This window comes from Scaptodrosophila lebanonensis, unplaced genomic scaffold (assembly GCF_003285725.1).
Source record: "Scaptodrosophila lebanonensis strain 11010-0011.00,11010-0021.00 unplaced genomic scaffold, SlebRS2 tig00000089-arrow-pilon, whole genome shotgun sequence".
Classification (NCBI taxonomy): domain Eukaryota; kingdom Metazoa; phylum Arthropoda; class Insecta; order Diptera; family Drosophilidae; genus Scaptodrosophila; species Scaptodrosophila lebanonensis.
Window position 1 is genome coordinate 5,431,254 of NW_022060565.1, and position 27,451 is coordinate 5,458,704.

General features: G+C 39.6%; 6 protein-coding genes across 10 annotated transcripts; 3 read left to right on the forward strand and 3 right to left on the reverse strand.

The window, feature by feature from the left end:
• Positions 1-488: 488 nt before the first annotated feature.
• On the reverse strand, positions 489-10,028 carry LOC115626811 (nuclear pore complex protein Nup153). Of its 4 annotated transcripts, none has more exons than XM_030522285.1 (9): positions 9,638-10,028; positions 9,161-9,413; positions 8,787-8,923; positions 8,434-8,685; positions 4,815-8,084; positions 3,775-3,945; positions 3,051-3,203; positions 1,559-1,623; positions 489-1,097 (listed from the first exon to the last, which is right to left on the reverse strand). In XM_030522285.1, exons 3-9 carry the CDS (start codon positions 8,907-8,909, stop codon positions 1,007-1,009), a joined length of 4,125 nt encoding a protein of 1,374 aa, XP_030378145.1. In that variant the 5' UTR covers positions 8,910-8,923; positions 9,161-9,413; positions 9,638-10,028; the 3' UTR covers positions 489-1,006. The 4 variants fall into 4 exon arrangements, with proteins under 4 accessions (XP_030378145.1, XP_030378144.1, XP_030378143.1 ...); XM_030522284.1 differs by having other exon boundaries at positions 9,027-9,413; XM_030522283.1 differs by having other exon boundaries at positions 9,021-9,413.
• A 314-nt stretch (positions 10,029-10,342) lies between these two features.
• LOC115626815 (tRNA (guanine-N(7)-)-methyltransferase) lies at positions 10,343-11,660 on the forward strand. The gene is made up of 5 exons (XM_030522291.1): positions 10,343-10,471; positions 10,540-10,785; positions 10,867-11,272; positions 11,332-11,433; positions 11,491-11,660. Exons 2-5 carry the CDS (start codon positions 10,661-10,663, stop codon positions 11,593-11,595), a joined length of 738 nt encoding a protein of 245 aa, XP_030378151.1. The 5' UTR covers positions 10,343-10,471; positions 10,540-10,660; the 3' UTR covers positions 11,596-11,660.
• LOC115626813 (RNA 3'-terminal phosphate cyclase) lies at positions 11,549-12,985 on the reverse strand. Its single transcript, XM_030522289.1, has one exon. The coding sequence runs from the start codon at positions 12,837-12,839 to the stop codon at positions 11,745-11,747; it is 1,095 nt and encodes a 364-aa protein (XP_030378149.1). The 5' UTR covers positions 12,840-12,985; the 3' UTR covers positions 11,549-11,744.
• A 136-nt stretch (positions 12,986-13,121) lies between these two features.
• On the forward strand, positions 13,122-14,964 carry LOC115626814 (DNA damage-regulated autophagy modulator protein 1). The gene is made up of 4 exons (XM_030522290.1): positions 13,122-13,244; positions 13,307-13,428; positions 13,540-13,927; positions 13,996-14,964. The coding sequence occupies exons 1-4, from the start codon at positions 13,180-13,182 to the stop codon at positions 14,159-14,161; spliced, it is 741 nt and encodes a 246-aa protein (XP_030378150.1). The 5' UTR covers positions 13,122-13,179; the 3' UTR covers positions 14,162-14,964.
• On the reverse strand, positions 14,850-16,964 carry LOC115626812 (cyclin-L1). Its single transcript, XM_030522288.1, has 3 exons — positions 16,179-16,964; positions 15,284-16,105; positions 14,850-15,231 (listed from the first exon to the last, which is right to left on the reverse strand). The coding sequence occupies exons 1-3, from the start codon at positions 16,751-16,753 to the stop codon at positions 15,006-15,008; spliced, it is 1,623 nt and encodes a 540-aa protein (XP_030378148.1). The 5' UTR covers positions 16,754-16,964; the 3' UTR covers positions 14,850-15,005.
• Positions 16,965-17,328: 364 nt separating this feature from the next.
• LOC115626816 (ubiquitin-conjugating enzyme E2 H) lies at positions 17,329-27,226 on the forward strand. Of its 2 annotated transcripts, none has more exons than XM_030522292.1 (2): positions 17,329-17,620; positions 24,784-27,226. In XM_030522292.1, the coding sequence occupies exon 2, from the start codon at positions 24,985-24,987 to the stop codon at positions 25,534-25,536; it is 552 nt and encodes a 183-aa protein (XP_030378152.1). In that variant the 5' UTR covers positions 17,329-17,620; positions 24,784-24,984; the 3' UTR covers positions 25,537-27,226. The 2 variants fall into 2 exon arrangements, with proteins under 2 accessions (XP_030378152.1, XP_030378153.1); XM_030522293.1 differs by lacking the exon at positions 17,329-17,620 and adding an exon at positions 20,835-20,972.
• The last annotated feature ends 225 nt before the right edge of the window (positions 27,227-27,451 follow it).

A 27,451-nucleotide genomic window follows, 5' to 3' on the forward strand; every position in this document is an offset into this window, starting at 1 on the left:
ACATCAACAAATTCTACACTATTTTTATTGTTTGGCCGGCTCGAGGTCAGAGTAAGAAAAACCAATTTATTTAATTTTCTTTTCTTTTTCCGATATATTTCGGTTACGCCACGGTAACCGTCTTCAGGGCAATTATTTAAGCAAGTCTGCTCTGTTTGACTTGGAGTTACTAACTGCTAACGAGAATTTGAAGAAACGGCAGTAGCGATGGCAGTTTCAATAATATACTTAAGTATATTCAAACAGATAATCCAGCTGGCGCATTTTTTTGTTATATTTTTAAATACAACATACTTGTACGACTGTGGTGAACCTCCTGAAATAAAAGAAATTAGCTTTATGAAGGGGCGGTTTGGTTTCCAAATAAATTACCATGTGATTTATTTAATTAACAAATGCAAAATGTCTATGTATTTTTCCTTTCATTTTTAATTATCATACCGCATATATTTAATTATTTACATTATAATTAAATTAATTTTGCCAACTGTGTGTGTGTATTTTTGTTGTTTGTTTCATTTTAAGAGCTTACAAAAAAAAATCAAGTTACAAATTATAAGTATATATATATATATAAAAAAACACGCATATTAATATAAACGTAAAGTTTCTGCTTCTTCTTTTTCATCATCGTTTACACGTTGGTTTACTAAGCTATAGTGTTGTTGATTTAGTTTACACTGTTTCATTGTTGTTTGCTTTTTTTTCTTCGTTTACTTGTATCTGTTATGCTCTCTATGCCGAAATTATTTAAAAAATCAATAACAAAACTGAGACAAAACTAATAAAACATATATACATATGTGTATATGTATATATATGCGTCCATCGGTTTATTTCATCCAGTTGCGCAGCGGATACCTCAAAGGGCTGCTTGATGTTTTCATTTACTGTTCAGTACCCCTTCGTTTTCGCTTGCCATTTCGTTTGCCCTCGGCCGTCAGCTGACCGAGACCGGCGGTGGCAGCAGTTGCAACAGTGGCGGGTGGTCGTGCAGCGGGTGGTTCTACCGCGGCGGTAAGCGTCGAGTGGGGGCGCGTATTTTGCGCCGGGCCGCCAGTGCGTTCTGTGCAGCATTGCCTGCTGGTGGATTGAACCTGTGGAAGGCAAATGAAATCATTTAGTGATCGGATCGGATATAGTGGCGACAAGCAGCTGCTGCGTCGTGAGCGATATATAGAGTAAATTGCTGATAATTATCTGGAAACAGATGCTACCACTGTAATACGGTGACTATCGGCCAGCCAGACAAAGTGCATCATGTATTTATAATCAAAAATATACCCTGGCCCTTATAAGCTGATTATTAACGGTATACCAATATTCGAATCAATCGACAACTGGCGGACACACTTATTCATGAACATTTGACGAAACTGATTGATTTCGCATAAAGTTTATATCTGATATACAATTGGTCTCTATACTGTATGTATATACATACATATGTGGATATTGGAACTTGTATAATATACAACATTCATTAAAGCTCTCCCTCATTTGTCCCACCTTAATCGCTTGACTCTGGACAGCAGATGTAAATATTTAATTTACTTACGCAAATATGTTGGAAGGTGTAGAAAATCCAGCATTAAATTGAAAGGGTTCTGCGTTTGGTGTTGTCTGGAAAATACATGTTTTGTATGGGTAATTGTTTGTATATAATTGTGTTTCTTTAATTATGTGACTATATATGTGTGTATATTTATTCTAATAAAATGTTTAATGTCTACATTGAAAAAGAATGTGCGAATGTGTTAGTAGAGTGCTTTCTCTAATTTAGTATACGTACGTATCTCTTAAATGCACAGCATATATCTATTTTATTAGCGTGCAAAATCAGTCAGGTTTGCACACCCATGCGTCAGTACACTGATAAAAATTAAAATTAAAAAGAAGAGAGTACGCTACAGTCGAGCTAGCCCGACAGTAAAATAGCCTGCACTCTCCACAAAAAAGAAAAATTAAAAAAAAATTAAATGATTTAAAAAAAAATTAATTAGTTAATTAAATTAAATTCTGTTCAGTTTTAACAGCATACATCACGTGCCTATGCGTGTTTATATGCGTGTATGTATGCAGCACAAAGTTGAACCAAAGCAGCAGCAACAACAACAGCTGCGGGCAGCGCTGCAAGCAGAGCATGGGCAGCGATTTTATTTATGGCTATAACTTTCTTCATAATTGATCTCCCAAGATGACACTTGGCGTACGGACAAATAGCCACGAACTGGATGTATATTTGAGTTCAAAATTCCAAGAATTATCGGAGGTAGGAAAAACACGTATTGCGGGGGAGTGGGGGGTGTATCAGAAAAAAAACACATACTCGATCTGCATGGGATTTGGGGAACCTGAATGCCAAGTTTGGTTATCCTAGCTATTGTACTTGCTGAGATCGTTGCGCTCATACAGACAGACGGACGGACAGACGGACAGCTATATCGACTTGTCATCCTGATCAATAATATCTATACTTTGTGGGGTCTGCCACGCCTCCTTCTGTGTGTTACATACATTCGCACAAAACTAATATAGCCTTTTACCCTTTGGGTACAGGCTATAAAAGAACACCACTCATTAGTTAAGTTGTGGGAAAATGTTCAACTAAAATAACAAAATATTTAATACAACTTTTAAAAAAGATAACACAATGGGCGTATTTACCAGGCACACTTTGATCATTACCATGAAAATATGAATATATTCCAGGTACTGGTAAGTGATCAAAATTTTCTGGCGAATGCGTGTCCACCCCAAAAAATTGCACAATGCTGTAAAGTGAAGTATGCATGCAGTTATCAGAGCAGCGATATTTTGATGAGTGATGAAAAATACATTTAAAATGTTAGCAGAATCATATAGAGTGCGAAAGAAGGCTTATGGATAATAATTAAACTATAGTTAGTTGGTGGCAACAATATTCAATTATATTATATACATTCAAAAATATGAAGAGTTATTTAGTTTGATTTCGATGTTGGTATATGTACTATATAGGTGGTGTTGGGTGCTTTTGATGGCTGTCGATCTGCTTCTTCCGATGTTACCTGCATTTGCGGCGTCGCCGTAGCGGTAAAATTGAACAATTGGCTCCCTGGCGTTGCAGCAACTGTAGGGCCAGAAGCGGCGGCGACGTTAGGGGCGGCGGTGGCTGTGGCGCCAAATTGGAAGAGCTGCTGAGCTGGAGGTGCGGCAAATGCCTGCGCATCACACACGAACCGTTGAAGAGTTGGATTGGAGTGGAGTAGCGTACATCAAGTACATAAAATACAGGTACATTGTTCACAAAAATCACATCAATCATAACGACAATAACAAGAGCAAGCACCAAGCCAAAGTGCACGACATATTTTGTTTTTGATTTGAGGTTTAGTTGTTGTATAGCAAAAGAAAAACGAAAAAATAAAATAAGAGAGAGAAACATTTTCAGTTTTCAAATAAGTACAATAAATATACATATACAAGTACATACATAAAACAAACTACTAACTACAAGAAATGACAAATAAAATATTAATTTTCAGCAACAGTAAGTACAAACAAGCAACAACACAACACCATTTGCTACGAACTATTGTGATCGGTAACGATCACAGATCCACTAATCTTTTTAGAATCTAGTCTACATTGCAATTGCTTAGTTAGTGTTAAGTTGTTAGTGAGTAGCAGGCTTAGCCTTAGCTAGCCTTAGTATTACAATGATAATTGCAAGCATGCAAGCGAGACAGCTATATATTGGCATGTTCCGTTATTCTATAGCTTTAAACTTACATCGCGGGCCGCTGTGCTTGTCGCTGCACTGGCCGTAAAATTAAAAGTCGGTTGCTGCATCACTTCGCCCGTAGAGTTTCCGGTAAAATTAAAAGCCGGCTTTATGGGCGCAATCCGGGGAGGGGCGTTCGAACCCGTGCCAAATGAAAAGTTAAAAGTGCTCGCTGTGGGCTATTAAAACGAAAAAATGATTAATTTGACTTTGGTTTCCCAATATACATATGTATGTCCATATACTATACATATGTACAAGTACATGTACATATGTAAAAAATATGCATAAAAACAGTAATTTCGTTCTAGTAATGCTAAGGCGTATATTATTGAATTGAGCCTCAGAAATTTGAAATCATCCAATCAAATAATACCGCGAATCCGCCTCTTGTTTACCCTATTTCGTTACCCTCTTATTCCACACCAAATTCTTCGGCTAAGACGAATTTTATTGGACCAGTTGTTTCTCCAGCAGCTATATTTCGTATAATGCAAGCTTTAGATTATTCTCTAAACAAGTGAAAAAGCTAACATCGGGTGCCCATGGTTCGAAATTCTGTATTCCTATGTATATGCGAGTAACGGCGTTACAGAAAATCCCCTATAGGGGTGGTAGAGTGAGGGTAAAAAAAAAAAAAAAAAAAAAAAAAAAAAAAAAAAAAAAAAAAAAACAAACTCGTACTGCGTGCATACATAAGGCATCGGTGTACAAAATGTTGTGTCCCGATCTCTTATAGTCTCTTGGATCCAGATGGTCATACGGACGGACAGACAGACAGACAGGACTAGATATAAGCAGCATTCAGCTAGCGTTTCGACTTTCTAATTTAACCTTTCGCCTATCGGGAACAGGGCTTAACAAAGACTGTTGTGACAATACAATTCAAAAGCCCAATATTCTCACAACTTACTACGTGTTTATATGCAACGGACGGAAGACATGACTTAGAGGCGGATCACGTTCCGACCGAATGCTTAAGTTCACACAAAACAAGGTAGAAATATAGGCAAAATTATAATTAATTTAATAAAATAATTTGACTTACATTTGCAGATGATGCAGCTGCGCTTCCAAAATTGAAGGCTGACTTGGGAGCCGTCGTTGTTGTTGCTGTTGTTCCGTCTCTTATTTCACCAATGCCGCTGATACCGCTATTTAATCCAGTTGATTTGGAGACGTTGGCCCACAGGGGCGCCGACGATTGTGTCGTGGTGGTGCTGGTTGCTGCTCCTCCAAATGCATTGCTCACCTGTCCAAATACCGATCCACTGGCTACTGTACCGGATGCTGGCGTAGATCCAAATGGCGTGGTATGCAAAGAGTTTAATGTAGCGGTGGTAGTGGTGGACGTGTTCTGAAAGAGGCCACCACGACCACCAGCGGCGGCAGCGTTGCCAAAGACGAGCGAAGGGAAAGCTGTTGAGGACACAGTAGTGGTGATATTAGTTGTTACTGTGTCCTTATCGACGGACGCGGGCGTCGACTTGTTTCCAAATACAAATAATGAAGCTGAAGTTGACGAATCCTTTTCGTTACTTATGTTATTCTGCACGTTAAACAGCGAGCTTGTAGGCTGCACTGTAGGGGTAGCGGCTACGGTTGAGGCGGTTGTTGTGTTGGCCTTGCTCGCCATAGTTGCAAATCCCACTGGATTGCCGAGAGTCGCAAATACAGATCCAGATCCAGATTCGGGCGTATCCCCAGCTATTTTGGGATGTTGATTTGTGGTGGCCGTGGTTAGACTGCTGCCAAATATAGATTTCTCGGTGACGGCGTTGCCAAAAATGTTTGTCGACACGCTTGATAAAGTTGGTAAAGAGGATACGTTGGTACTTATAGCAATTGATGAGGTTGTTGTTGTTGTGGTTGTTGTTGTTGTGGTTGTTATTGTTGCTGTTGACGCTGCACCAAACACAAAACCTGTTGATGAGCTCGATGTTGTTCCTGCCGTTGTCATTGGTTTTGCTGCTGCGTCTGTTGGCGTGCCATTGTCAACAGCATCGAGCCTTTTGAACATGCCTGTTGTGGCTATAGGGCCGGGCGAGACGCTGTTTAAACTAGAGCTAAATATAGGTTTGGGCGACTTTATGGTATCAGCAGCGGGGGCGCCAAATTTGAAGCCCAGTGGTGCAATAACAGGAGCAGATTCTGTCGTTTTTGTGGTCTCGCTTGCTGTCGATGCTGGAACAGCGCCAAAGCTGAATTTCTGCACCGGCGCGGAAGGGGACCCACTCGTGGCACTGGCCCCAAAACGAAAGTTCGAGATCGCTGAGGCAATAACGCCCGGCTTCAGTTGTTCACAGCAGATGCACGAGTTGCGTGACATATCATTTTGGGCGAGGCACGCATCACAATTCCAGCTAGCGGCCTTTTGTTTGGCAACCAGCTGCTCGAAACCGGCATCGGGCTTTACCTTGGGCATATCATTCGCCTGAAAGCCAAACTTAAAGCTTGGGGTGCTGGTGTTATTAGTGACGGTAGCACTGGTGCTTGAGGATACGTTGTTGCCGGTAACGGCAGGTGCCTTAGGATTGGGGGCTTCGCAGGCCACGCACTTAGCATCGCATGACTTATTCACAATCATACACACATCACACTCCCAAGAATTGGCGGGCCTCTTAATTGTCAGAGGTATAACCAAAGGTGTTGGTGCCTTGGGCTGCTCTACGCCAATGCCCTGCCTGGGCGGTTTTGGCGTAACGGCCTCCACGGGCGCAACCGGCGCATCTTTGGGCACATTCGATTTAGGCGTCAGCGGCAGTGGCAACGAAAATCTATATTTTCTTGGGTTAATGGTGGGCTGCCCCATTCTCCATTCCATGCGAATGTCGGGCAGCGGCAGCCATATCGGCTCACGGAATTGAAATGGTAAATGGCCGTTGCGGCTAGTTCTTTTGGTGTCAGAGTCGGTGGTGGTGCTGCTGATGTTGGTGTTGTTACTCTTTATGTTGTTGTTATTATTATTATTATTGTTGTTGTTAAGCACCGGTATGACCAGATCAAACTTGGGCGTGCTTCGCATGTCCGGAAAGGCAATGTTGGGCAAGTCCAAGGGTATTGGCGGCTCATGGTCGGCCTCATCGCGTGCCTCCTTTCGCGCCGAATGATGCGATAAACGCGATCGCATCTTGTTGGTGTGCATGGCAGAGGGACGCAACGAGGGCATCGTCACTGACTGCAACGATGAGGCTGATGATGGCGATGTTTTCTCGATTTGCGGTTTACTCGGTGCACTTATAATGGAGGGAACTCGTTTGTCCAGCAACGATTCATTGGCCTTCATCGTCTCACGTGCACTTATTGTGACCCGCTGGAGGCGGCGCCGCTCCAGTAGTTCTTGCATAGTTGGAACCAACAGTTCTGTGGGACGTAGCTTCTTTGCCGCGGCTTTTTCATCCTGTGTTAGAGTAGGACGCGTATAGGGCGTTAGGCCGCGATTAAAGCCCAAGACGCGGCGCTGCTGCTGTTGTTCATGGAGTGTGCGTCCTAATTTCTGGACATCGATCAGAGGTGTAGAGTAATTCTTGAGGAGATTGAGGATATTGCGTGCTGTTGTCGATAGAGCTGGATTATTGAAGAGCGGGCTTGCGGCCGTGTCTGGCGTAGGCTCTGGACGCATGATAACGGGCTTCATGCCAGAGCTGCAGAAATTCGGGGATTTCAAAATAGAATTAATATCTGCAGTCGATTTGGGGACCGATATGCTCAAATTTCCGCTTCCGAAAATCGTGCGATTATTGGCTGATAGGCCGCCAAAGGCTGTGGGTCCAGGATAAAATGGTGAGTTGCCCGATTTAGTTAACAGACGACTGTCGCTCAGAGCCGAGGTGCTGCCATATATGCAGGCATTGAATTTTCGACGACTCAGTGAGTTAAGAGACCCCGTCGAATTGTGGTGTGCCAAAAACCCGGTCGAATCTCGGCCGCCCACACTAACACCACTTCTGCCACTACCATTGCCGTGCAGCAGGTCATGGCCTAGGCGCAGCGAACGGCTTCCAGTGCTTCCGCATTCTGATTGTGAGTCTCCAGCGCCGGTATCGCTTACTCCGGCTGTCTCTTCGACTACGCCCGCCACGAAACGTGCGCGTTTGGCATTTATGAAATTGTTATTATTGTTGCGCTTGACGCCACTGTTTAGCAAGTCCGCCGTTGACTCCCGTATCCGCAAGACACGCTGCGGACACAGATTCTTATAGAGATTTTCCACTTGCCACCTTTCACGCCCGGGGCCGGCCCTGCGACCTATGGCTGAATAGGGCCTGCTACCTGGCGTCGAGGACCTTTGGAAGCGGCTAGGAGGAGGCGACTCAATCTACAATCATAAAAAGAAGCAATATACAAATATAATAAGGATAAACTATGCGACAAATTTATAAGAAAACCAAAGCATAATTAATAACAAATTTTATATTTAAGTTTAACACGCCAATGAGGAATATTGAAAAATGCAAATACATATATAATTTCAGGCCAACTTAAACCAATGTATGATGTTTAATTTCAATAACTCCGACGGTCTAAGATGTTCAACCGTCAAATGCGTGTGAACTATACGAACTAAGAAGGCTGACACCGTCTACAGCTAGTTTAATAGCCTTTGAGTTTTCTTTTTTTGATGACCTTTTCTAGAGTTGTTCTAGGAAGAGTGCGTAAAAAGTCACCTGAAATGTTTCCAGTTGCCTGCGTTTTAATGGTGGCCGACTATCATCCACCTCCTCGTCTTCAAGGGCATCGTGCTCAGCTATTTGGTCGGCCAATTCAACATCTCCATAGTCCAATAAATCAGCATCCACGCCATCGTCCACATCAAAGCCATTTAGCTGCTGCTGTGGTACGGGGGAGAACCACTTAGCAACCGAGTCCGGGAGTATGTTTGAGACACGTGAGTGTATTTTATTTAAAATGGACTTCGACTGCAAGAGAACATAAGCGACAAGGAATGAGTATTTGAACATTGGCTTAGCCTCTGCATGTGGCACCACTACCATAGATTGTAGCGGTTGGCTGTACTCACGTTGCTGTCGCTGCAGTTTGGATCCTCATCCGCGTTCGCTATTCTCGGTGAGTGCAACTGTCGCTGTGGTGTTGTCGGTGTTGCTGGCGTTTCTTGTGGCTGTCCATCCTCATATGCGGACATTATTGGATATTAGCCTGCGTATACCAAAAATCACAATAAACGCACACGAAAAGAAAAATTATTTTAAACAATATACACCCAATAACAAAAAAAAAGTAAGCGCGCACTCACACATACAAAAAAAAGAAGAGTCAAATGCGGCACACTGTTGCAATTGCTTGATTCACATGTACGCGTGTCTCGCCGTGTTTATATGCGAGTGTGTGTGAGCTCGTTGCTTGTGCGCGCGTGTGTTTGTAGCGTACGCTTACGTCGAGATTCCAACACACGCGGCGCTTTTGGCTTGCCCTCGCCTTTTTACCGCCGTCGCAGCTTGATTGCTTGCTTGTCCCACGGCTTATGATGATGCTTCTGCTATTGATGCTGTTCCTCCACAGCCAGTTCTGTTATTTCACTGTATAGATAATTTCGTCGGGAGCATCAGAAATTTTTAATCTGCACCTCGACGTTTTTCACTAATTATTACTTCTACACTTAAGTATTCATAAGAATCGCGGTATGGAACTGCAAAAAAGCGATTGAAACAAAAAAATTATTGTTTAGACACTTTTTTATTATATATGTGTGCGTGCTTATATTATTTCTGTTGAATATTGTTAAATTGAATATTATCTCCAAATACGGGCAACGTGAATCAATTTTCTTTTCGTTCGACATTGCCTATAGCAAGCAAAAAGCAGCGGCAGTGGTGGCGGCCTCGCCACGCCGCTGCCGAGGGTTCCACTTACCGCTCTTAGCTGGTCGGTCTGCCACTTAGCGCGTTGCACGCCGAGCGCGCCTTTTATTATGTAGTTTATTGCATAGGCTATCCGCCAACTTAATATTTATTTGTTATATGCGTTTTGCTTGCCTTCTGCGCTTTCACAATTTTTTTCTCTTTTCACACATTAACGTCGTCGCGGTCGGCTATGCGTCGTCTTCGTTGTACTTTGCATTTCGCACAAACGCACTCATTTTTTTTGGTTTGGTGTAAACTCTGTACAACGACCACCGTAACACGTTACTATTTTATTAATTCATCCGGCAGGTGCCCTCTTTATAATTGTTTACTGAACATAAAAACGAAATCAAATAAATTACTTATATTTTCACACGAAATAAAGGGAAAAAGAGTACGATTAATAAAACGCGTGTGCCAGCTTGACGAGTAGCGAATACGATACAGCGAGTTGCGAACGACGAGAAGGAAAATGGCGCCGATTTGTGTGCAAAATGTCCACAGCTGAGGGCTCTGGAACGCGCATTAAACAGAGCTGCATTCGATGCTACTAGAAAATAGGACAAGCGAGAAGAAAATAGTTATCGAATATCTTTTTGTTGATATGGCCACTTCTTATGTGTTTTTGATTGGCAATTCATATATGTAAAAATGTAATTTGAAAAGCACTGCCAATTATAAAACTGCTGCATGTCTGAACGTACTTAATGAATCCCTCCTGTTTTACTAGCTGGCTACAAAAATCCCATTTCTCGGAAATTGCTTATGGATTTAGTTGCATTGGCCTAGATTTGAGGAAAATGTTAACGATTTAGGTCTTTCACAAAATAAAATATAAATGCAGGTAAAAAAATATGTTTATATATTTTTGATGGAGTTACATACATATATATCGATAACACACACTTTCAGCTAATAATATTGCGCCCAATATATCGATAAGCTTATATTGTTTCATAGCGAACACGTTTGTTTATTGCGTGACTGTAGAAACGTGAGTTGGAGCTCTATTTGAATCTTAATTTGTAGTGTAATGGTTACAACAAACCATGAGGTGCAGGCCGGCGCTGCGACAGCTGCCGTGGCATCACTCCCACAGAAACGCTACTACCGGCAACGTGCCCACTCCAATCCCATAGCGGATCACAGTTTCAACTAGTAAGTAAGCTTATTGGAGCTGCTATATAATATTTACAACATTAACAGTAAATATATATTTGTATTCGATTTTTGCTGCAGTCCTGCTCGTCCCGAGGACGTTGATTGGCGTGCCCTGTATCCGAGAATAAGTCTAGGCCAGGAGGTACAGTTCGCTGATATTGGCTGCGGTTATGGGGGCTTTCTCGTCACCCTGGGAGAGATGTTTCCCGAGAAGTTTTCTATCGGCATGGAGATACGAGTCAAAGTGTCCGATTATGTGATAGACCGCATCAGTGCACTCAGGCTGAGGCATGAGGGTGCCTTCCAGAACATTGCATGTCTTCGAACGAATGCTATGAAATATCTGCCCAATTATTTTAGAAAGGGTCAACTGGAAAAGATGTTCTTCCTATATCCTGATCCACATTTTAAACGCTGCAAGCACAAGTGGCGCATTATCAATCAAGCACTGCTCTCTGAATATGCATATGTCTTGCGTAGTGGGGTAAATTTATTTAGGGGTAATGTTTACTAGATAGTACCTTTACTAACTATTATTAACAGGGTCTAGTGTACACGATGACGGATGTAGAAGATCTGCACAAATGGATTGTCACACATATGACTGAACATCCGCTCTATGAACGCCTCGGCGATGATGAAGCTGTAAGTAGCCATTGATATATTGTTTAAAACGAAGCCCTAATGCCTAATATTTTCTAGGCTCAGGATCCAATTACACCCAAATTGTACCAAAGCAGTGAAGAGGGTGCAAAAGTTGTACGCAATAAGGGTGAACATTTTTTGGCAATATTTCGGCGTATTTAATTGCATATATGTTCTTTTTATGTTTAAAATATAACAAGAATAATTTAAGTTGTATAAAAGGTTCAGTACTATGCCTTAGTATCGTCCCCGCGATAGGTCGGCAGTGTTTCGGGCAAGTGTGAACAACAAGGACATTTACAATGCTGCTTTCACATAAATGAGCTGCTATGGCCGATTCCATCGCAACTGATCAGGGCCTGTCCGCTTTCATCGTATGTCGTTTCGAACTTGACTCCGGTCATAGTTTCGGCCACATACATAGCTGTGCGTGTATGCTTGGTGACTGCGCTCGTTTTAATAATGGAGCGTCCACTGGCCAGGGCCATATAAATGATTAACTGATCTTGCAAATGTCCGTCTATGCATACCTCGCTCTTGATGTAACTGGCCAGCTCACAGGACGCATCAGAGCCAAGCACATGGCCATCAATGTTCTTATCGCCTAAAGCGGCTGCGCCAACAACGCAGCCGCTGCTAGTTGATGCGGATAAGACTATGCCAGCACCATTATCGCGGGCCTTCTCGGGACTGAGCTTAAAAGCCTGAATATTGCATTCATTTTCCGGCCACAAACGGTGCATTTCACGCTGGGCTGTTTGCTGCATGTCCAATGAAATGCTCTTCGGCAGACGTCCAGAACAATAGGACCACCCCACCACCGACTTCAGCCGCCCAAAATCGGTGAGTTGCACACTCTTTAAAGAGCTCAGCGGTTCGATGTCCAACACGGAGCGCCCGTTGCCACGTGGATAGAAACCATACTGCAACACTTTGAGTTCAAAGGAGATGCCGAAATGCTTTAGATTTGGCTCCACCACATGCTGCATATACTCTATCTGTGGGGCAAATGAGACATTTGTACCACCAATTACGTCAAGTCGAGACGGTTTGTTGCCAAACAGGAGCACCGGCAGGGCAACCTGATAAATGAGCGTTATGCTCGCAGCTGTGCGTGTATCCACCTTGTAAGTGTCCGAGATCAGAGTTTGAGGTGTAAATTCAACCACAGTGGAATGCATATGGTTGCCGGTGACTCGGGCCTTTGTTATGTTGCGCAGCAAATTCACTCCGTGCACATGTTGATGTGACAAGCCTGGATTTGGTCGGTTGGCGCGTATATTTATAATACGCACCGGACGTTTCAAAATGCAGCTCAAACTTAATGCATTTCGCACTGCCTGGCCGCCTCCTTCTAAATACCCGCCGTCAATTTCTATAAACTCTGCATTCTTTGTATAATCCATGCTATCGTGTATACAAAGCACTTCGTTTGTAACTGTATTGATTTCTTGTAAAGTGACGTGTTAGATGAATGAATTATAATGTCAATTTCGCTTTCTACCCCCGGTTTCGTTCCTATTTTCTACGAGTATAAATCACCCTTCAAAATACAATATACTTCGTTTTCGAATGTTCAGTTGTGGTGTCAATGGCCTATCGATAACTGCTTTTTACAAGTAACCAAAATGTTATCGATAGCTCTTTTTGTGAAAAAAAAACTGGCATCCCTGGTCCAAACAACATCAGTTGCGTTTTATTTTGCTTGCATTGAGTGCAGCGTTTTATTGCGTGATAGAATCCATAATGTCTAATGTGTATTTATTGCCAGTAGCAGTGTTCCTTATATTCCAAGTAACTTTTCTTGGCACGTAAGGCATTTATTGTTCTATCAGCGTGTTTGATATTAATTACACATAATTAATATTATTAGTTACATCGCAGCTGTCCTGGAGGGCCATGTCGTTCCTACCGTGCCGTATATCAGCGACGCTGCCACTTATTCCCCGGAAAGCTGCGTTTTTGGCCAACTCATTAATATAGGCAGCGTACTGCGTAAGTCGTTCCTTTCTGCTTTGAATTAAATCTTGAGCTGAACTGTGAGTCATGTGCTGATAATTTCGCATTTGCTGACGCATGTTGTTTTTGGTTGCGATTTTATTTTAGTGGGAATCACAATCTATGTGCGCTATCGTCATATTTTGCAACTGTACGAGCATCACCCTGAGTTGGATGTTGCTGTCTTGCGCCACAATCGTCTCGCTTTGTGGTTCGGCTTGATATCCTGTCTAGGTATCAGTTTTGTGGGCAATTTCCAGGAGACAAATGTGCGAATTGTACACTTTATTGGAGCCTTTTGTTGTTTTGGTTGCGGCACACTTTACTTTTGGATGCAAGCACTCATCTCTTTCTCAATCTTGCCAATGGCTGGTACCCGCATCTACGCACACTTGCGTCTGGGCATGTCGGTCTGCTGCACCATCTTGTTTATAGTCGTGGCCGTGACCGGTGTTATGTCACACATACTTTTCAAAGGACAGAATCCGCGCAAATGGTGTGTAATTGAAAAATGTGGTTGGTAATTGGGTGTTGTGGATATTAAATTCGATTTGTTTTATGCAGGTACCCTTCGGATGGTGGTTGGTATTTCCATGTCATCAGCTCCATTTCGGAATGGATAATTGCCACCGTATTTAGCTTTTACATACTTACCTTCACAAGAGAATTTCGTGATGTATCGCTGGATCATCCGCAGATTTCCCTGATCTCCTACTCTATGACAATTTAGGTATTAGATTCATAGTTGGAATGTAGGTATGTCAGTCACAGCTTTAAATGGCAACGACCAGTACGAAAATGCACCCATAAGCAGGTACTAGGCTGGAAGCCGGCCCAATAAATACGCAGGTCGGGCTTAAAAAAAGGCACTTTCAAATCATTAAAAATTAAAAGCTACTAAATCCCTTACACTTAAACACCATTTAATTAAGGACTCGGTCCAACGAAGCATAGTTTCACTTTTATTTTATACATTTTTTTTTATGATTTAAGCGCTAGCAAACCTTAATATTCATTTTCTACTATTTATAGTTTTTTAAAATAACCGTATTTCAAATTAAATTTTTCTTTGAATTGAATTGGAATACCCAAAAATTATTGGGTTAGTTTGTCAGCTTTTGGTGCTTATTGTTGTCCGCTTCGATAAACCTATTGCTGTGATAAATGTAAATATGTGCATATACCATATTTTTATGGATCATGCCCCAAGGAAGTAGAGTTTGACTTTTTAGTGTTCTTATATAAATATTCCTTCATTCGTTCATTAGGAGACTAGAATGCCAAACTCGAACGTGAAGATAAACGCCAGTATTTCAAAATTTATAGGATGCCAGACAGTCCTTTATTCAACAAAATTCGAATACGTACCGTTAAAAAAGTAATTACATTAATAAATGTAAGTGCGTTTGACAAAAAAGTTTTCATGTGTGGAAACAAGTTTATTACCTTTTTATTATTTCATATAAATATTGCATATTAAAATGGTGGAACCCTTAATTGAAATCCAAATAAAGAAAAAAAACGTATGCTGAATCGGGGTGGTATATGATTATCTATAGACTTCTACTTATAATCTAACGTTTGCGATCTCTGGAACGTTCACCGTCACGATGCTTGTGACCTCCACGGCTACCATGTCCTCCTCCTCCACTGCTTCGATGCGATGAATAGCGACTATGTTTGCCTGAATTGGAGCTAGAGTTGCGGTACTTATCGTTGCTATCGCTGGCATTATTGCAGCCCGCATTACTTGAGCGTTCCTTCTTGACATAATAATCGGAGCGTTCCCGCGAAGATTTCCTATTAAAAAAATATAGTTAGTCAAATAACTGAGTGTAAATCATATTCTCACCTTTTTCGATGTTTACTGTGAGGTGAGCTGGAAGGAGAGCGCGAATAGTGGCGTGATTTCTTTTTGTGTTTGGGTGGCGAACGGGAGCGTGATCTTGAAGACCGGCTCCGGTCACGCTCGCGCTCCCTGTCCCGGTGTGACTTTTTCGTGCGTTCCCGGCTAGGTGAGCGTGTGCGTGAACGTGATCGCGGCGTGCGTGACTGCGTACGGCTCCTGGAACGTGACCGTGAATCCTTTTCCGGCGACTTCTCCGATGGTAATGGCAGGGGCACTGCACGCTGTATAAAACCACCCCAGGCATTGTGCGAGCCATTATTTCGATCCACAGTTATAACTGCAGGCGGCGTGTTCACCTCCTTTGTCTTATTTCTGGCATCGATGTAACGTTTCTTTAGCTCATCGACGGCGGCTTCCAACTTCTCGACAGTTGGCTTTGCACGCGTGTATAGCTCCATAACCCGATAGCATATATCCGTTATGTCAGCCATGGGGACACGGAATATGCCAAACCAAGGTGGATTATTAGGCAGCGGTATAATCAGCTTACGGGCGCTCAGGTAAATGCAGGCACAGGCTATGGCCTCGGGCGTATAACGCATGAATACGTCCGTGCGTAACGAGTCATTCATAAAATTCCATGACATTTGCATAAGCTTTTCGTGCTTCTCGTACTGCAGCACCTGTAGATACATTACGATAAGCTTATGGGGATGCTTGACGTGCACACAGAAGCCCAATTCCTTCAGCACACGACGCTCTGCCTTAATCACTTGCGTCTTTAGATTAGTGTAATATTGATCCAATATCATGGGTGCAATTTCCCTAGGCAAGAGCGATAAGAAAAGGAAAACTGATCTTAAGTAGAAGATACATTTATTTAGTTCTATGTACTTACTTTTGGGCGCGTACTTGCTTAATATGATGAAATACGTTAATAACATCGCGAATGCGTCTGGGCGCTTCTTCGATTTTAGATGCCAGGCACACACAGCTCATGGCTACTGTCTCCATGTTGTGCCGCACAAAGCTCTTCGAGTAAAAGAAGCGTTGAAACAGAACCTGACCAGTGGCCATAGCCACCTGCGGCAGCTTTAGCAGAATGCCGGCAGTTTGTATCAGCTCACAGCCCAGTATGCGCAAATCCTTCTCCGTCTCATGGTCAAGACCATCTTGGCTAGATGGCGTCACATCAATCTTATCTTCTGGTATAAGGCTGTTTTCCAGCGTTAGGACGATTTTGTTGAAAAGGCGCGGATACACAGGCTTGGAAGCCTCGCCGTCAACTCTCGCGGCTCCATCATGTGCATCCGAGTTTGTGGACCCAGCAATATTGTTCGAAATGTTCACATTGTTCGAGTGTATGGAGCTCGAGGTTAGCACATTATTAATAGCATCCACCGCCGCCGCTACTGTGCTGTTTGCCAGGCCTGTTGTGGCAGCAATAACAGCAGCAGCAGATCGACTGGCCATTTAATATGGCGTGACACGGATGTGGATACACTTACCGCGAGTTAAAACTAAACGTTTGTTGTTCTATGCCACTAGCCGCGTTGTCTGAATGTTTGTATACAGGCGCGCACGACGGATTTGCGTTTACAAAATAACCTCTATATTTACCATGATCAGCCGAACATTTATTTCAGAACGCTTTTCCAGAAAATGTCCGAACCCGAAACACACACAGCTATCGTTAAATGTTATCGATAGCACAATATCGGGTTGTAAGTCAAAGTTGCCATACCGAGATCAAGTTCGACCCAAACGGCATGGATATTGCATAAAGCTTCAAAGAACGCTAGAAATTTACGATTCCCTACGACATGACACGGTTTTTTGCATTTTTTTCCAAGCCCAATTATATTTAATAGATAAATTCTTACCTGCACATAATCAAGACCCAATCAGTGTTTTTTTTTAGTTGTGTCAGCTGTTTGCCACCCAACTCCCACGCAAGATAGGTAATGGGGATGAAAAGGCATCGATATACCGAGCAAAAGCAGTGTCTCAGTTTGAATTTGCATCGCTAAACAGTTGTAGAAAAGCATTGCTGTGGTGAAGTCAGCAAATGGAGCGGTAGCGACGCAGTAAAGAGCCAATTGTGCAGCAATAACTGGCTAATAAATTAATAATTACTCTAAAATTCGTTGTCGTAATCAAATTGAACACAAAAAGCGCAGAGGAAAACGCTAATAATGAACAGATCTGTGCATATAAATATGTCGACAAGTATCGAAGCGTAAAAATCGAAGACGACCAGCAACCAACCCCACATTTGGAACCAACACAAACACAAAAAACAACAATAAAAAAACATAAAAAGAGAAATCATAATAAAAGGTATATGCTAAGCTAGCGAACGATATGTTTTGTGAAATACTTATTTGCATAAATGTTTAGTTTTAAAGCTGGGGGACCAAGCACAGACGTTCATACAAAATACATATGAATTTGTGTACATATATGTGGGGCTATAAATGGTGACAATAGAAACAACAATAACAATGATCCAAGCATAAGCAGCTGTGGTGTGCCTGTGATCATCTGTGAGTGTTATTTTTTTTTTTCAATTTGATGAACGTGAATTTCGATTTGTAACTGAATAACGAAATGTCATGTACAAAAATGTGTAGTTTTAGAACAAATAACGCCCAAGTTTGCCTTTATATAGGCGCATACTTACGTATCTAAATACATATGTATATCATATATATGCATATATATATACATATGTACATGTATATACATATGCATACAGCAGATGTTTTATGTACGTATGCATATAAGCACAAATGTATGTATACGTGTGCTTGTGTATGCAGCCAGCCCTTGCAGTTTTGTTTTGTCTTATGACAATATACCCATATACAACATATGTACGTATGTATGTACATATATATATGTATATATATATATAAGTGTTGTGCGCCTTTGTGTCTGTAATTCTGGCTCGCTCTCTTTCTCGCCATACCACTTTGTATGCCTTTATGTGTGCGTGCGTATATATGTATGTAGTGTTCGTGCATAGCTAAAATAGCCATTGTAATTTACTCTATTTTGGCTTGTGTTTGTATACCCAATAATTGCACTTACACCAGTCTAACGAATCCTCAGTCAAGTCAATTTCTTATGTTAGTGTTAAGAATGCCAATCCGTACCCTTTCTCCAACGAAACCGTTAGACTGCATGCTCCTCCTACATATTCATCGTCATTATTGTTGCTGCTTCTGGTATTCCTTGTGCTTTTGCTCCTTCAACTTTGCTATGGTTCTAACTTCAAGTACATTTACCTTATTCTTTCTTCAAGTGGCTGTGTGTATGTATTTACATACATACATGTTTGTTATATCTATGTACGTTTGTGCTTAAATGATTAATTGGGAAAGTGTCGTTTTGTTATTGATTAAAACAAATAGACACATGCCTAAAAACTACTATAGGTATGTACATTCGTTCATGCATATGTACATATGCATACATGTGCATATCTGCATGTCAGTGTGTGTTTGTAAATAAAAGTGTCATACTGATTTTTATTTACATACTTACGTCATACATACATATGTTAGAATGTATGTATTTAAATGTATTATGAATACTGCTGGATTTTGATCTTCTTTGTCATGATCACGCCTTCTGCTTCTCCTTTAACATCTCGCTTGCTTTTACTACGCACTTTTATTTTGCCTCTGTATTGCGTTGTGCTTACAGTTTCTTTACATTTTTCGTGTTGCCTTTACTTTTGCGTTTTACGGCTTATCAGTTCCAACAACAGTGCAGTATTTATGTACATACATTCATACGTATGTATGTATGTACGAATTTGAGTGTATCTGCGTATGTGTTTATTTTCGTTAGTTTAAATGTGTACAGCGTAATTTAGGAACAATGTGTACGTCTAATAATTTATTTAGCCTTATTTTATTTATTTATTTAGCCTATCTTCAAATTTCTCAGGATTTCAACATGTTGAGTATAAAGCATACATACATATGTATGTATATTTGTAATGACATAGTACACACAAGGAGACCTGCAATATCCACCCTTGCACTGTCATTGAATAAATGTTTCTTGTTGTTTTTGAAGAACTAGTTCAAGTGTGATGGATCGAAGCTAATGTTCGATACATTTGAGCTAATGCAACTTTAATGATGCTTTCTATAATAATAGTTTGTGCTACCTGTAACAACTACCATTTTCCCAATAATTAGATAATAGAAGAAATATGTACATATGTATATGGATTTATTTTATTTTTTTTATATGTCTTAACAAATAATAGATTAATATTAATAATTAATAAGAGCATGTACCCATACATACATATGTACAAACTATATATCAACATTTTTCGAGGCAGATTTTAAGGGTTGTGTCTTTATGATAATTAAATACTTATAATATTTGGTATGTCAAAGGTCCTATAACAAACTATAGCCACATAACTTAATGGGTACAAATCTGTCCAAAAAATCAGGAAAGTGCACGGGTTGTTTTGCGTCGGTAACTGGTTCTGAACATATGTATGTATGTAGTATGTATTTACATAGCTCTGTTGTAATGTACATATCTCACTATAGTGAATATTTAAAGGTTTAAGGGTGCATTGTGTGTACCCTGTAAATATCTTTCAAAATTAATGTATTGTATTCAGTGACCTCAAAATAACCATAGATTTGTTTATATATGTATGTTGATACTTGAAATTACAGTGAATACATAAAGGATTGATCGTTTATTATTAAAAAAAAAAAAAAAAAAACTTTAAACCTAGAGATATTGAAGTTGCATGTATTACATACAAACATATGCCAACCCGTGCGTAGTTTGTTAAACTGGTCCATGTACATACATACATATGTATGAATTTGTAAAAAATGTTGAAAAATACATGCGCGTTTAATTTACGCCTTGTAAGTTTCATATTTTTAAGCAAATTTCTTGGCACACAGTCGCAAGGCTCAATTTTGAGATGTATGTATGTATGTATGTTTACTTACATACATATGTATATGTACATATGTATGTATATGCATGTATATACATATGTGTATGTACATTTTTATATTCAATATGTACATAGATATGTACATATGTATGTCTAAAAATGTACTTATGCATTTATGAGGTCTCGTCGCTTGTGCGTCATAGCATTTTTACCAGTTAGCCAAATGAAGCCAACATGATGTACAGTAGTGTAGGAATAACCGATTAGCTAGTGAGAGTGTGTGCCTTTGTTGCATTCATTCACTCATGACCCCGCCGCCCCCCTTTGCACACCATATAGACACGAACGTCGTCACCGCTCACGGCCTGCGTGCTGCCGCTGCTGCTCAATGCCAATGAGAGTTATAGCCAGACAAGACTCTCTGCCCTGCAAACGAAATGACGAAAAAACGGCTGTGCCTCTCTCTCTAACTCTCTGGCTCTCTGTAGCAATCAGCAGTGCTATTTTATCACAGGTTCACTTCATGCTGAACCACGGTGCATGTTTCAGTTATTATTTCATTTGCTATCACATCGAATGGGGCACTGTGCGTGCGAATGTGATTAACAAATAATCATGCATGTCTATAAATGAACAACAACAATAAACATAACTGACAATTGAATTTGAATAAAAATTAAATACTTAAATTAACACTCATTGTGCTCCGTCATCCAAACGTTAATTGAATTATTTTAAAAGGTATTTACGTAAAAGAACACTAAACTTTGAGCTCCAGAACTTTTAATTTTGATTTGTTACTTCTTGTTTTGTAATCACTAAAACGCCAGTAACAATTGAATGTGTAAAAAAGTTATTTAAATAATCACTCATTGTGCTGCGCACCTAAATCTATTGAATAAGTTTCCGTTGCCAATCGGCAGCTGTGATGTTGAAATTAAAACGACAATTACTAAACAAAACTCAACGCAATCATCCAAACTCTCAATAGTGATAAAAGCAACAACAACAATAACAACGGCATTAACAACAGCGAACAGCATCAGGAAATAAAGAATAGTAAAGCAAAGCAAAGAAAAGTGAAGATAAAAGCTAGAAACTAAACGTAAAATGAAAACAAAAATTACTTTGCTGTGTGTGTGTGTTTATGTATTTGCCTCTCTTTTTGAAATGTTTTAAAGTTTCGTAATTCTTAAAAGTGCATAAAATTAAGACACAAAGATAACAAAAGCAGTTTCGAAAAGACACCAAATACACAAATACATACGAGTACATACATATGTATGTATCTGCGTGTGTATGTACGTTTGCAGGGGTGTGTGTGTGTTGTTTTTGTGTGATTTTGTTTATGAGCAAATCAACGTGTAAATTAAAATTACAACGCATTTGCTTTTTCAAATTATTTTTTGTGGTGTGTTTTTTCATCTCCATGTACTCTCATGTCTATGGTGAATTTTTTATTTTTTGTCTTTTTATTGAGCCCTTGTGGCGTTTGAATGCTGCCAAACAAAAGCAATCAACAACAATTTATAAATACTAACATGAAAATTTGCCGTGCCATCACCATTATTAGCCATGCACGTCAACAACAACAAATACAACAATGGCAGCAATAGACAAAGAAAATAATAACAACAACACATTGCCCTTGTCTCGTCTTTGCGTACGTTGTCTTTGGCAAAAATAAAATTGCAGCTGTGGAGAGTATTTTGTCGTCATTTGACTTGTTTGTGTATTTTTGTAGTCTCCGTATTGTTGTTGTTTTCCTTGTTGATCTTCCCATGTGCATGATGTTTTCAAACAGAGGCTTATAAGCAGGGCCAAGCTTTATTCCCTCGCGATTTCATACATATGTTCATATACATATACCTTTATGCGTATGTATATTATATATTATGTGTATATTGCTCAAATAAACATACATATATTTATTTATATGTATATACATACATACATACATACATATGTGAGCTTGTACAAGAAAATATCCCAAACTGAGACTAAAAGCCACAACACAAAAGCAAAGCAAATAAAAACAGTAAACCTGTATCTATATGAGTATGTATGGGTGTGCTTAGAGAGAGAGAGAGAGAGAGAGAGAGAGAGCGAGTGTGCGTGTGTATGCTTAAAGAGCAGGTACAGTAAAACATACCTAGCATGTAAAACAAAATAGTCATCACAATATGTATTAATAATTGTCATTGTTTCGTTCTGTACGAATGTTGTTAGTATCTTTTACTTTTTGAGCACCTCATGCGCTCCATTTTGCTATTAAATATGTATTTTATTTATGTTCACATACTTATGTATGTATGTATATTGGAAATTATGCATTGACCTTAAAAATGTATTTTTACATTTTGGCACTTCTAGCGCGCCTAGTCAGTAGCTACTTTACTGTTGTTAACTGCGAGTGCATTGAATTTAAGTGACCCTCTCTCTTGTTCTCGCTTAGTTTTTGGCTCTCTGAGCATGCACGTATTGGAGAAGCCAATAACATAAAACAGCTGAGCTTGTTTGGAAACAACAGTCCCCCATCCAATGGAAATGGGACGAGTCAGCAATGTCGCCTTCCCCCAACACCCTTTATCATCAAAGCAAATGCGGTACTAAAAGCAAGTCGAAAACAAAAACAATTAGAGCTCTAAAGCGAGTAGTACTTTTTGAGTTGATTATATTTTTCCGTTCAACTATTGTCCGCTTTCTACTATAAAAAGTGCGATAGGGCGGGCTGTTAGACAGTAAGACGCACCAAGTTAAAAAAAAACCCAACCAGTACACACATACATACATATGTATATAAGTATTGTTAATGCGAGTGAGGTCTTAGAATAAGTTTCACAACATACGGAAGAATGGTAGAAAATTAAGAATTGTGCGAACGCTTGATTTGGCGCGTATTTGTCATTCTACAATTTTATTATTTCTTTAGATTAGGAATAGGGATAGGAAAATTACTCCACGATTATAATTTATGTATTGTAATATTTTAAATGTATTTCTATTTCACTGTCGAACTATTCATGTTGCAACTTTGTCTGAAATTCAAAAAACTATTTTAACAAAGTGCAAGAGAACGCTAACATACTAAGCGTATGATAAATACACAAGTGTGTATGTCGTTATTCATACGCCTGGTGTGACGTTGTTTTCAGTCTATTTCCGAACCTGAAAGTATGCAATAAAATTAATTTTTCACATACACATGCATACACATGCATACATATGAATGCATGTATATACTAGTAATATCTGTACATACATACATGCATTCGCATTCATGCATATATTCATATGCATTTATGTGATTACATTATATACATACATATGTACATACATATATCACATATCCTTGAGTTAAGACTTTATGCATAATGAGGTTTTTTTTATATTTTGATTTAAGGTTGCATGCATATTCCAATGACGTGTACGCTGCTTTTTCGATGCGGGGATAGAGGGCGGGTGTTTTAAAGTAAGATGGGGTGACATTGGGCTAAAAATTTGCAGCAGGAGACGTAGAGAGCGAAAGGCAGTTGCAGAGCGTGAGAGAGAGTCACATGTTGCAATAAATATATATGTGAGAGTATATTTATATATACAAGTATGTATGTATGTACATACATATGTATATATATTTTTTTCTGTCGAACATCGACGTCATAATTCGGCTGCCGACTTCCGTTCCTTCTGCTTAAGCTGCAGCTAAATATGCAGCTGTTGTTTCTACTTGTAGTGCTGCTGTTGTTGTTGCTTCTCTTGCTGATGCGTTGTTGACATAGTTTCTTTATTTAGGCCGTCCAGCAGCGCGTGTTGTGCCGTTTTGAGCATTTGACCTACATAAGCATTTGCGCACTCACGGTCAACACTGCATACATTTATAGATACTTTCATGCAAATTAATACAAAGGAGCGTCTTTTGTATAGAATATGGCACGCAATCTAGACATTTTTGTGTATGTATGTATGTATACATACATACTATATATACATTTCAATAGGGCCTAAAATTTATAATACAAACTCTTCAACGTTCTGATTGCCGTGTCGCAATTAACTAATGTTTTCCCATTTAAACACTAAATGTAGTTTTCAATAATTTTTACTCAGTTAATTCTTTATCATCACTATTAGCTCAGTTCTGGATCAAGCATTCTTGATGTTGTCCACGGCCAATCTTGAAGCGTTTTCTTAATAACATATGTAGCTTTGTAACGTCACTTGATTTTGGTAACATTTCGTCAGTTATCATTACATAGCATAGTTTAACTCTTTTTACGATGCTGTTGTGTATTTAATTGATAATAACATATTTTGGCATGAATAAATTCAAAATGTTATTGAAAACTTAACGGTTTTTGTTTGTTTATAAAGAAAGAGAGACAATTGATCCTCGCTATTTTTGTATATTTCCATTTCCGCAAGCAGTGGCTTGGAGTGGGTGAATAAACTAATCGATAAGATAAATAGATAGTAAACATATAATTATTGAAATTGAATTGAATTTCACAACTAAACGCATCTCTCTTTCTTTTCCTTTGTCTATGTATTTCAGAACCCCGCTCCGTTGTTGCTGGTTCTTCGTGCGCTTCAAATAGAGAGAGTTGTGCATAGAGCGGGCCAGAGAGCGAGCGACAAGTACCACCTATAGCCTTAGTAGTAGATAAACACACACGTGCTCACCGAAACAGCAACACCGATACCAATACCGACAGGAACAGCAACCGACCGACCAGTTGGCCAGCCAAGTATAAAAATGTCGTCGCCCAGTGCTGGTAAACGACGTATGGACAATGATGTCATTAAGCTAATTGAATCCAAGCACGAAGTCACCATACTGGGCGGCCTCAATGAGTTCCATGTTAAGTTCTTTGGACCAACGGGGACTCCGTATGAGGGCGGTGTTTGGAAAGTGCGCGTATATCTGCCCGACAATTATCCTTTTAAATCACCAAGCATTGGTTTTGTGAACAAAATCTATCATCCCAATATTGACGAATCGTCCGGCACTGTCTGCCTTGACGTTATCAATCAGGCCTGGACGGCCCTCTATGATCTCTCCAACATATTTGAGTCGTTTTTGCCGCAGCTGCTCACATATCCGAATCCCGTCGATCCCCTCAATCGAGATGCGGCCGCACTGTACCTACACGAACCGGAGGAATACCATCGAAAGGTGGCCGATTATGTGCAACGATATGCGACCGAGGATGCGCTGAGGGCGGCGCAACAGGAGCGGGAGAGCAGCGACAGCGAGTCAAGCATGTCGGACTATAGTGAAGACGAGGCCAGAGATATGGAGTTATAATATCGGTTTAATTTTCTTAATTATAAACGACAGCGTAATGCTATTAGTAGCCTGATCTAAAGTGCATATGCAGATCATTATATATATATAGACATATATGTACATATATATATGCATATGTGCTCGATCTATAATCAACCAATTATGATAAATGGGATATGAACGTGATTCGATGATTGCGCATGCCAGCCATTCATTTGATTGACAAGTGCATGGATATGTGCGCACATACACATACATACAAACATACATACAAACATACATCTATACATACATAAATACATATAGACAGACCGACAGACAGACGCATATATAAATGTATGTGTACATAAATATAAAAATAATTTAAGCAGAAAGTTTGCAAAGGAAAACAATTAGTAATAGCTATTAATAGCTGATAAAACAAAACAAAGAGGAAATATAACAAACAACAAAAAATATATATTATATATAACTTTTGGAAACATAACAAAACTAGGTAACAAGTTGACGATAAGTGTGTGGCTAAGTGTACCACAAAAAATTGAACAGAATATTATGCAGTTTAGTGTGACGCAATTAAATGGCTCTGATAAGTAAATACATACATACAAACAAACAAACAAACAAACAAACAATAATATGTCACATGTAAAATATTTAATCACGTTCGTGCTAAAACTTTAGAGATGTGCAGCAGCCAATCAAGTCGAGCATTCTAAATAATTATATATGTACATACATGCATTGGTAAATATATATAACTATGTGTATATACATGCGTATGTGTATGTGTATGTGCATGCAGATGATACATACACACACACATAAGAGAAAAGAGAGAAAATTGTCTACGATTGTGTGTTCCATAACGAACGCCATGGCAACATTGGTTGGCTTTGCAATTTTTTTAAAGTTTATAGCGCGTACAAATACAGATTCTCTCTAAAACACAAATATACAAAACACACACACACACACATACACGCATGTATGTATGTAACAAAGTTCAGACAATGTCTGCCGCTGTCCAATGCACGCGATAATGAGGCTTCAGCATTGATGATTGTTACATGCACACGGGTCTGTTTCTCAATTGTTCAAAATAGCTTAAATAAATTGCAGTCCACAACAACAATAACAACAACATCAGGACACACATACACACACACACAAACAACACTACACAACTACCTTTTTCGCATTGTAACTTAAAGATGATGACAAATGTATCCGACAGGCAGACTTTATGACAAGTTCAAGCCTTTTCCAGTTGGATCGCTGACTTGAAAACAAACAACTAGAACGGGCCTCAAGACGTGCACTTTACGTTAAATACTTACTACAACGAAACACGTGCTAATAGTATATGCATTTTGTCAAATCAAACACATTAACGACACATTGTCATCAACACACACTTAAAAACAATAACAATAATAACAATAACAACTTAGATTTGTGCAAAAGCTATTGCAGTTTTGTTAGCCAAAAATGCCAGATGATGAAGAGCGCGTATCTAAATAAAAAGTAGAGTTGGCGATTCAACTGAAAAATCTTACCACAGTAACAGCAACAAGAGCAGCAGTTATCGAAACGTTCTTTTTTTCTTGTTATTATATTAATATTATGATTATTACTATGGTTATTATGTAATTTATATGCGTAGGATTTTTATTGATTGATTGTGTGTGTAATTTTAAATGATTAACTCGGACGCCTAAATATTTATTATTTACAGTTTTTTATTATTAGATTAATAGAATTTTAATTGATTGTCGTCGTCGTTATTGATATTTCTATTCATCTATCTATCTATAATTTTGTGCTTCAACAATACATACGAGTATATAGAGAATATATTTATTTTTTATTTCTGTTTTTCCCCTCAACTCTAGAGTTTGAAAGTTCGGATTAGTTCTGTATTAAAAAAAAA

Bases quoted from the DNA above. Each gene is read 5' to 3' on its own strand.
- LOC115626811 (XM_030522285.1), bottom strand. From the start codon at position 8,909: ATGTCCGCATATGAGGATGGACAGCCACAAGAAACGCCAGCAACACCG. The intron at 8,686-8,786 runs GTGAGTACAGCC...GTTCTCTTGCAG, and splicing joins CAAACTGCAGCGACAGCAAC to TCGAAGTCCATTTTAAATAA. The intron at 1,624-3,050 runs GTAACATCGGAA...TGTATTTTCCAG, and splicing joins CGGCGACGCCGCAAATGCAG to ACAACACCAAACGCAGAACC.
- LOC115626815 (XM_030522291.1), top strand. From the start codon at position 10,661: ATGGTTACAACAAACCATGAGGTGCAGGCCGGCGCTGCGACAGCTGCC. The intron at 11,273-11,331 runs GTAAATTTATTT...TATTATTAACAG, and splicing joins CATATGTCTTGCGTAGTGGG to GGTCTAGTGTACACGATGAC. The intron at 11,434-11,490 runs GTAAGTAGCCAT...AATATTTTCTAG, and splicing joins GCCTCGGCGATGATGAAGCT to GCTCAGGATCCAATTACACC.
- LOC115626813 (XM_030522289.1), bottom strand. From the start codon at position 12,839: ATGGATTATACAAAGAATGCAGAGTTTATAGAAATTGACGGCGGGTAT.
- LOC115626814 (XM_030522290.1), top strand. From the start codon at position 13,180: ATGTCTAATGTGTATTTATTGCCAGTAGCAGTGTTCCTTATATTCCAA. The intron at 13,429-13,539 runs GTAAGTCGTTCC...ATTTTATTTTAG, and splicing joins TAATATAGGCAGCGTACTGC to TGGGAATCACAATCTATGTG. The intron at 13,928-13,995 runs GTGTGTAATTGA...TGTTTTATGCAG, and splicing joins GGACAGAATCCGCGCAAATG to GTACCCTTCGGATGGTGGTT.
- LOC115626812 (XM_030522288.1), bottom strand. From the start codon at position 16,753: ATGGCCAGTCGATCTGCTGCTGCTGTTATTGCTGCCACAACAGGCCTG. The intron at 16,106-16,178 runs GTAAGTACATAG...GCTCTTGCCTAG, and splicing joins AAGCAAGTACGCGCCCAAAA to GGAAATTGCACCCATGATAT. The intron at 15,232-15,283 runs GTGAGAATATGA...TTTTTTTAATAG, and splicing joins CACAGTAAACATCGAAAAAG to GAAATCTTCGCGGGAACGCT.
- LOC115626816 (XM_030522292.1), top strand. From the start codon at position 24,985: ATGTCGTCGCCCAGTGCTGGTAAACGACGTATGGACAATGATGTCATT.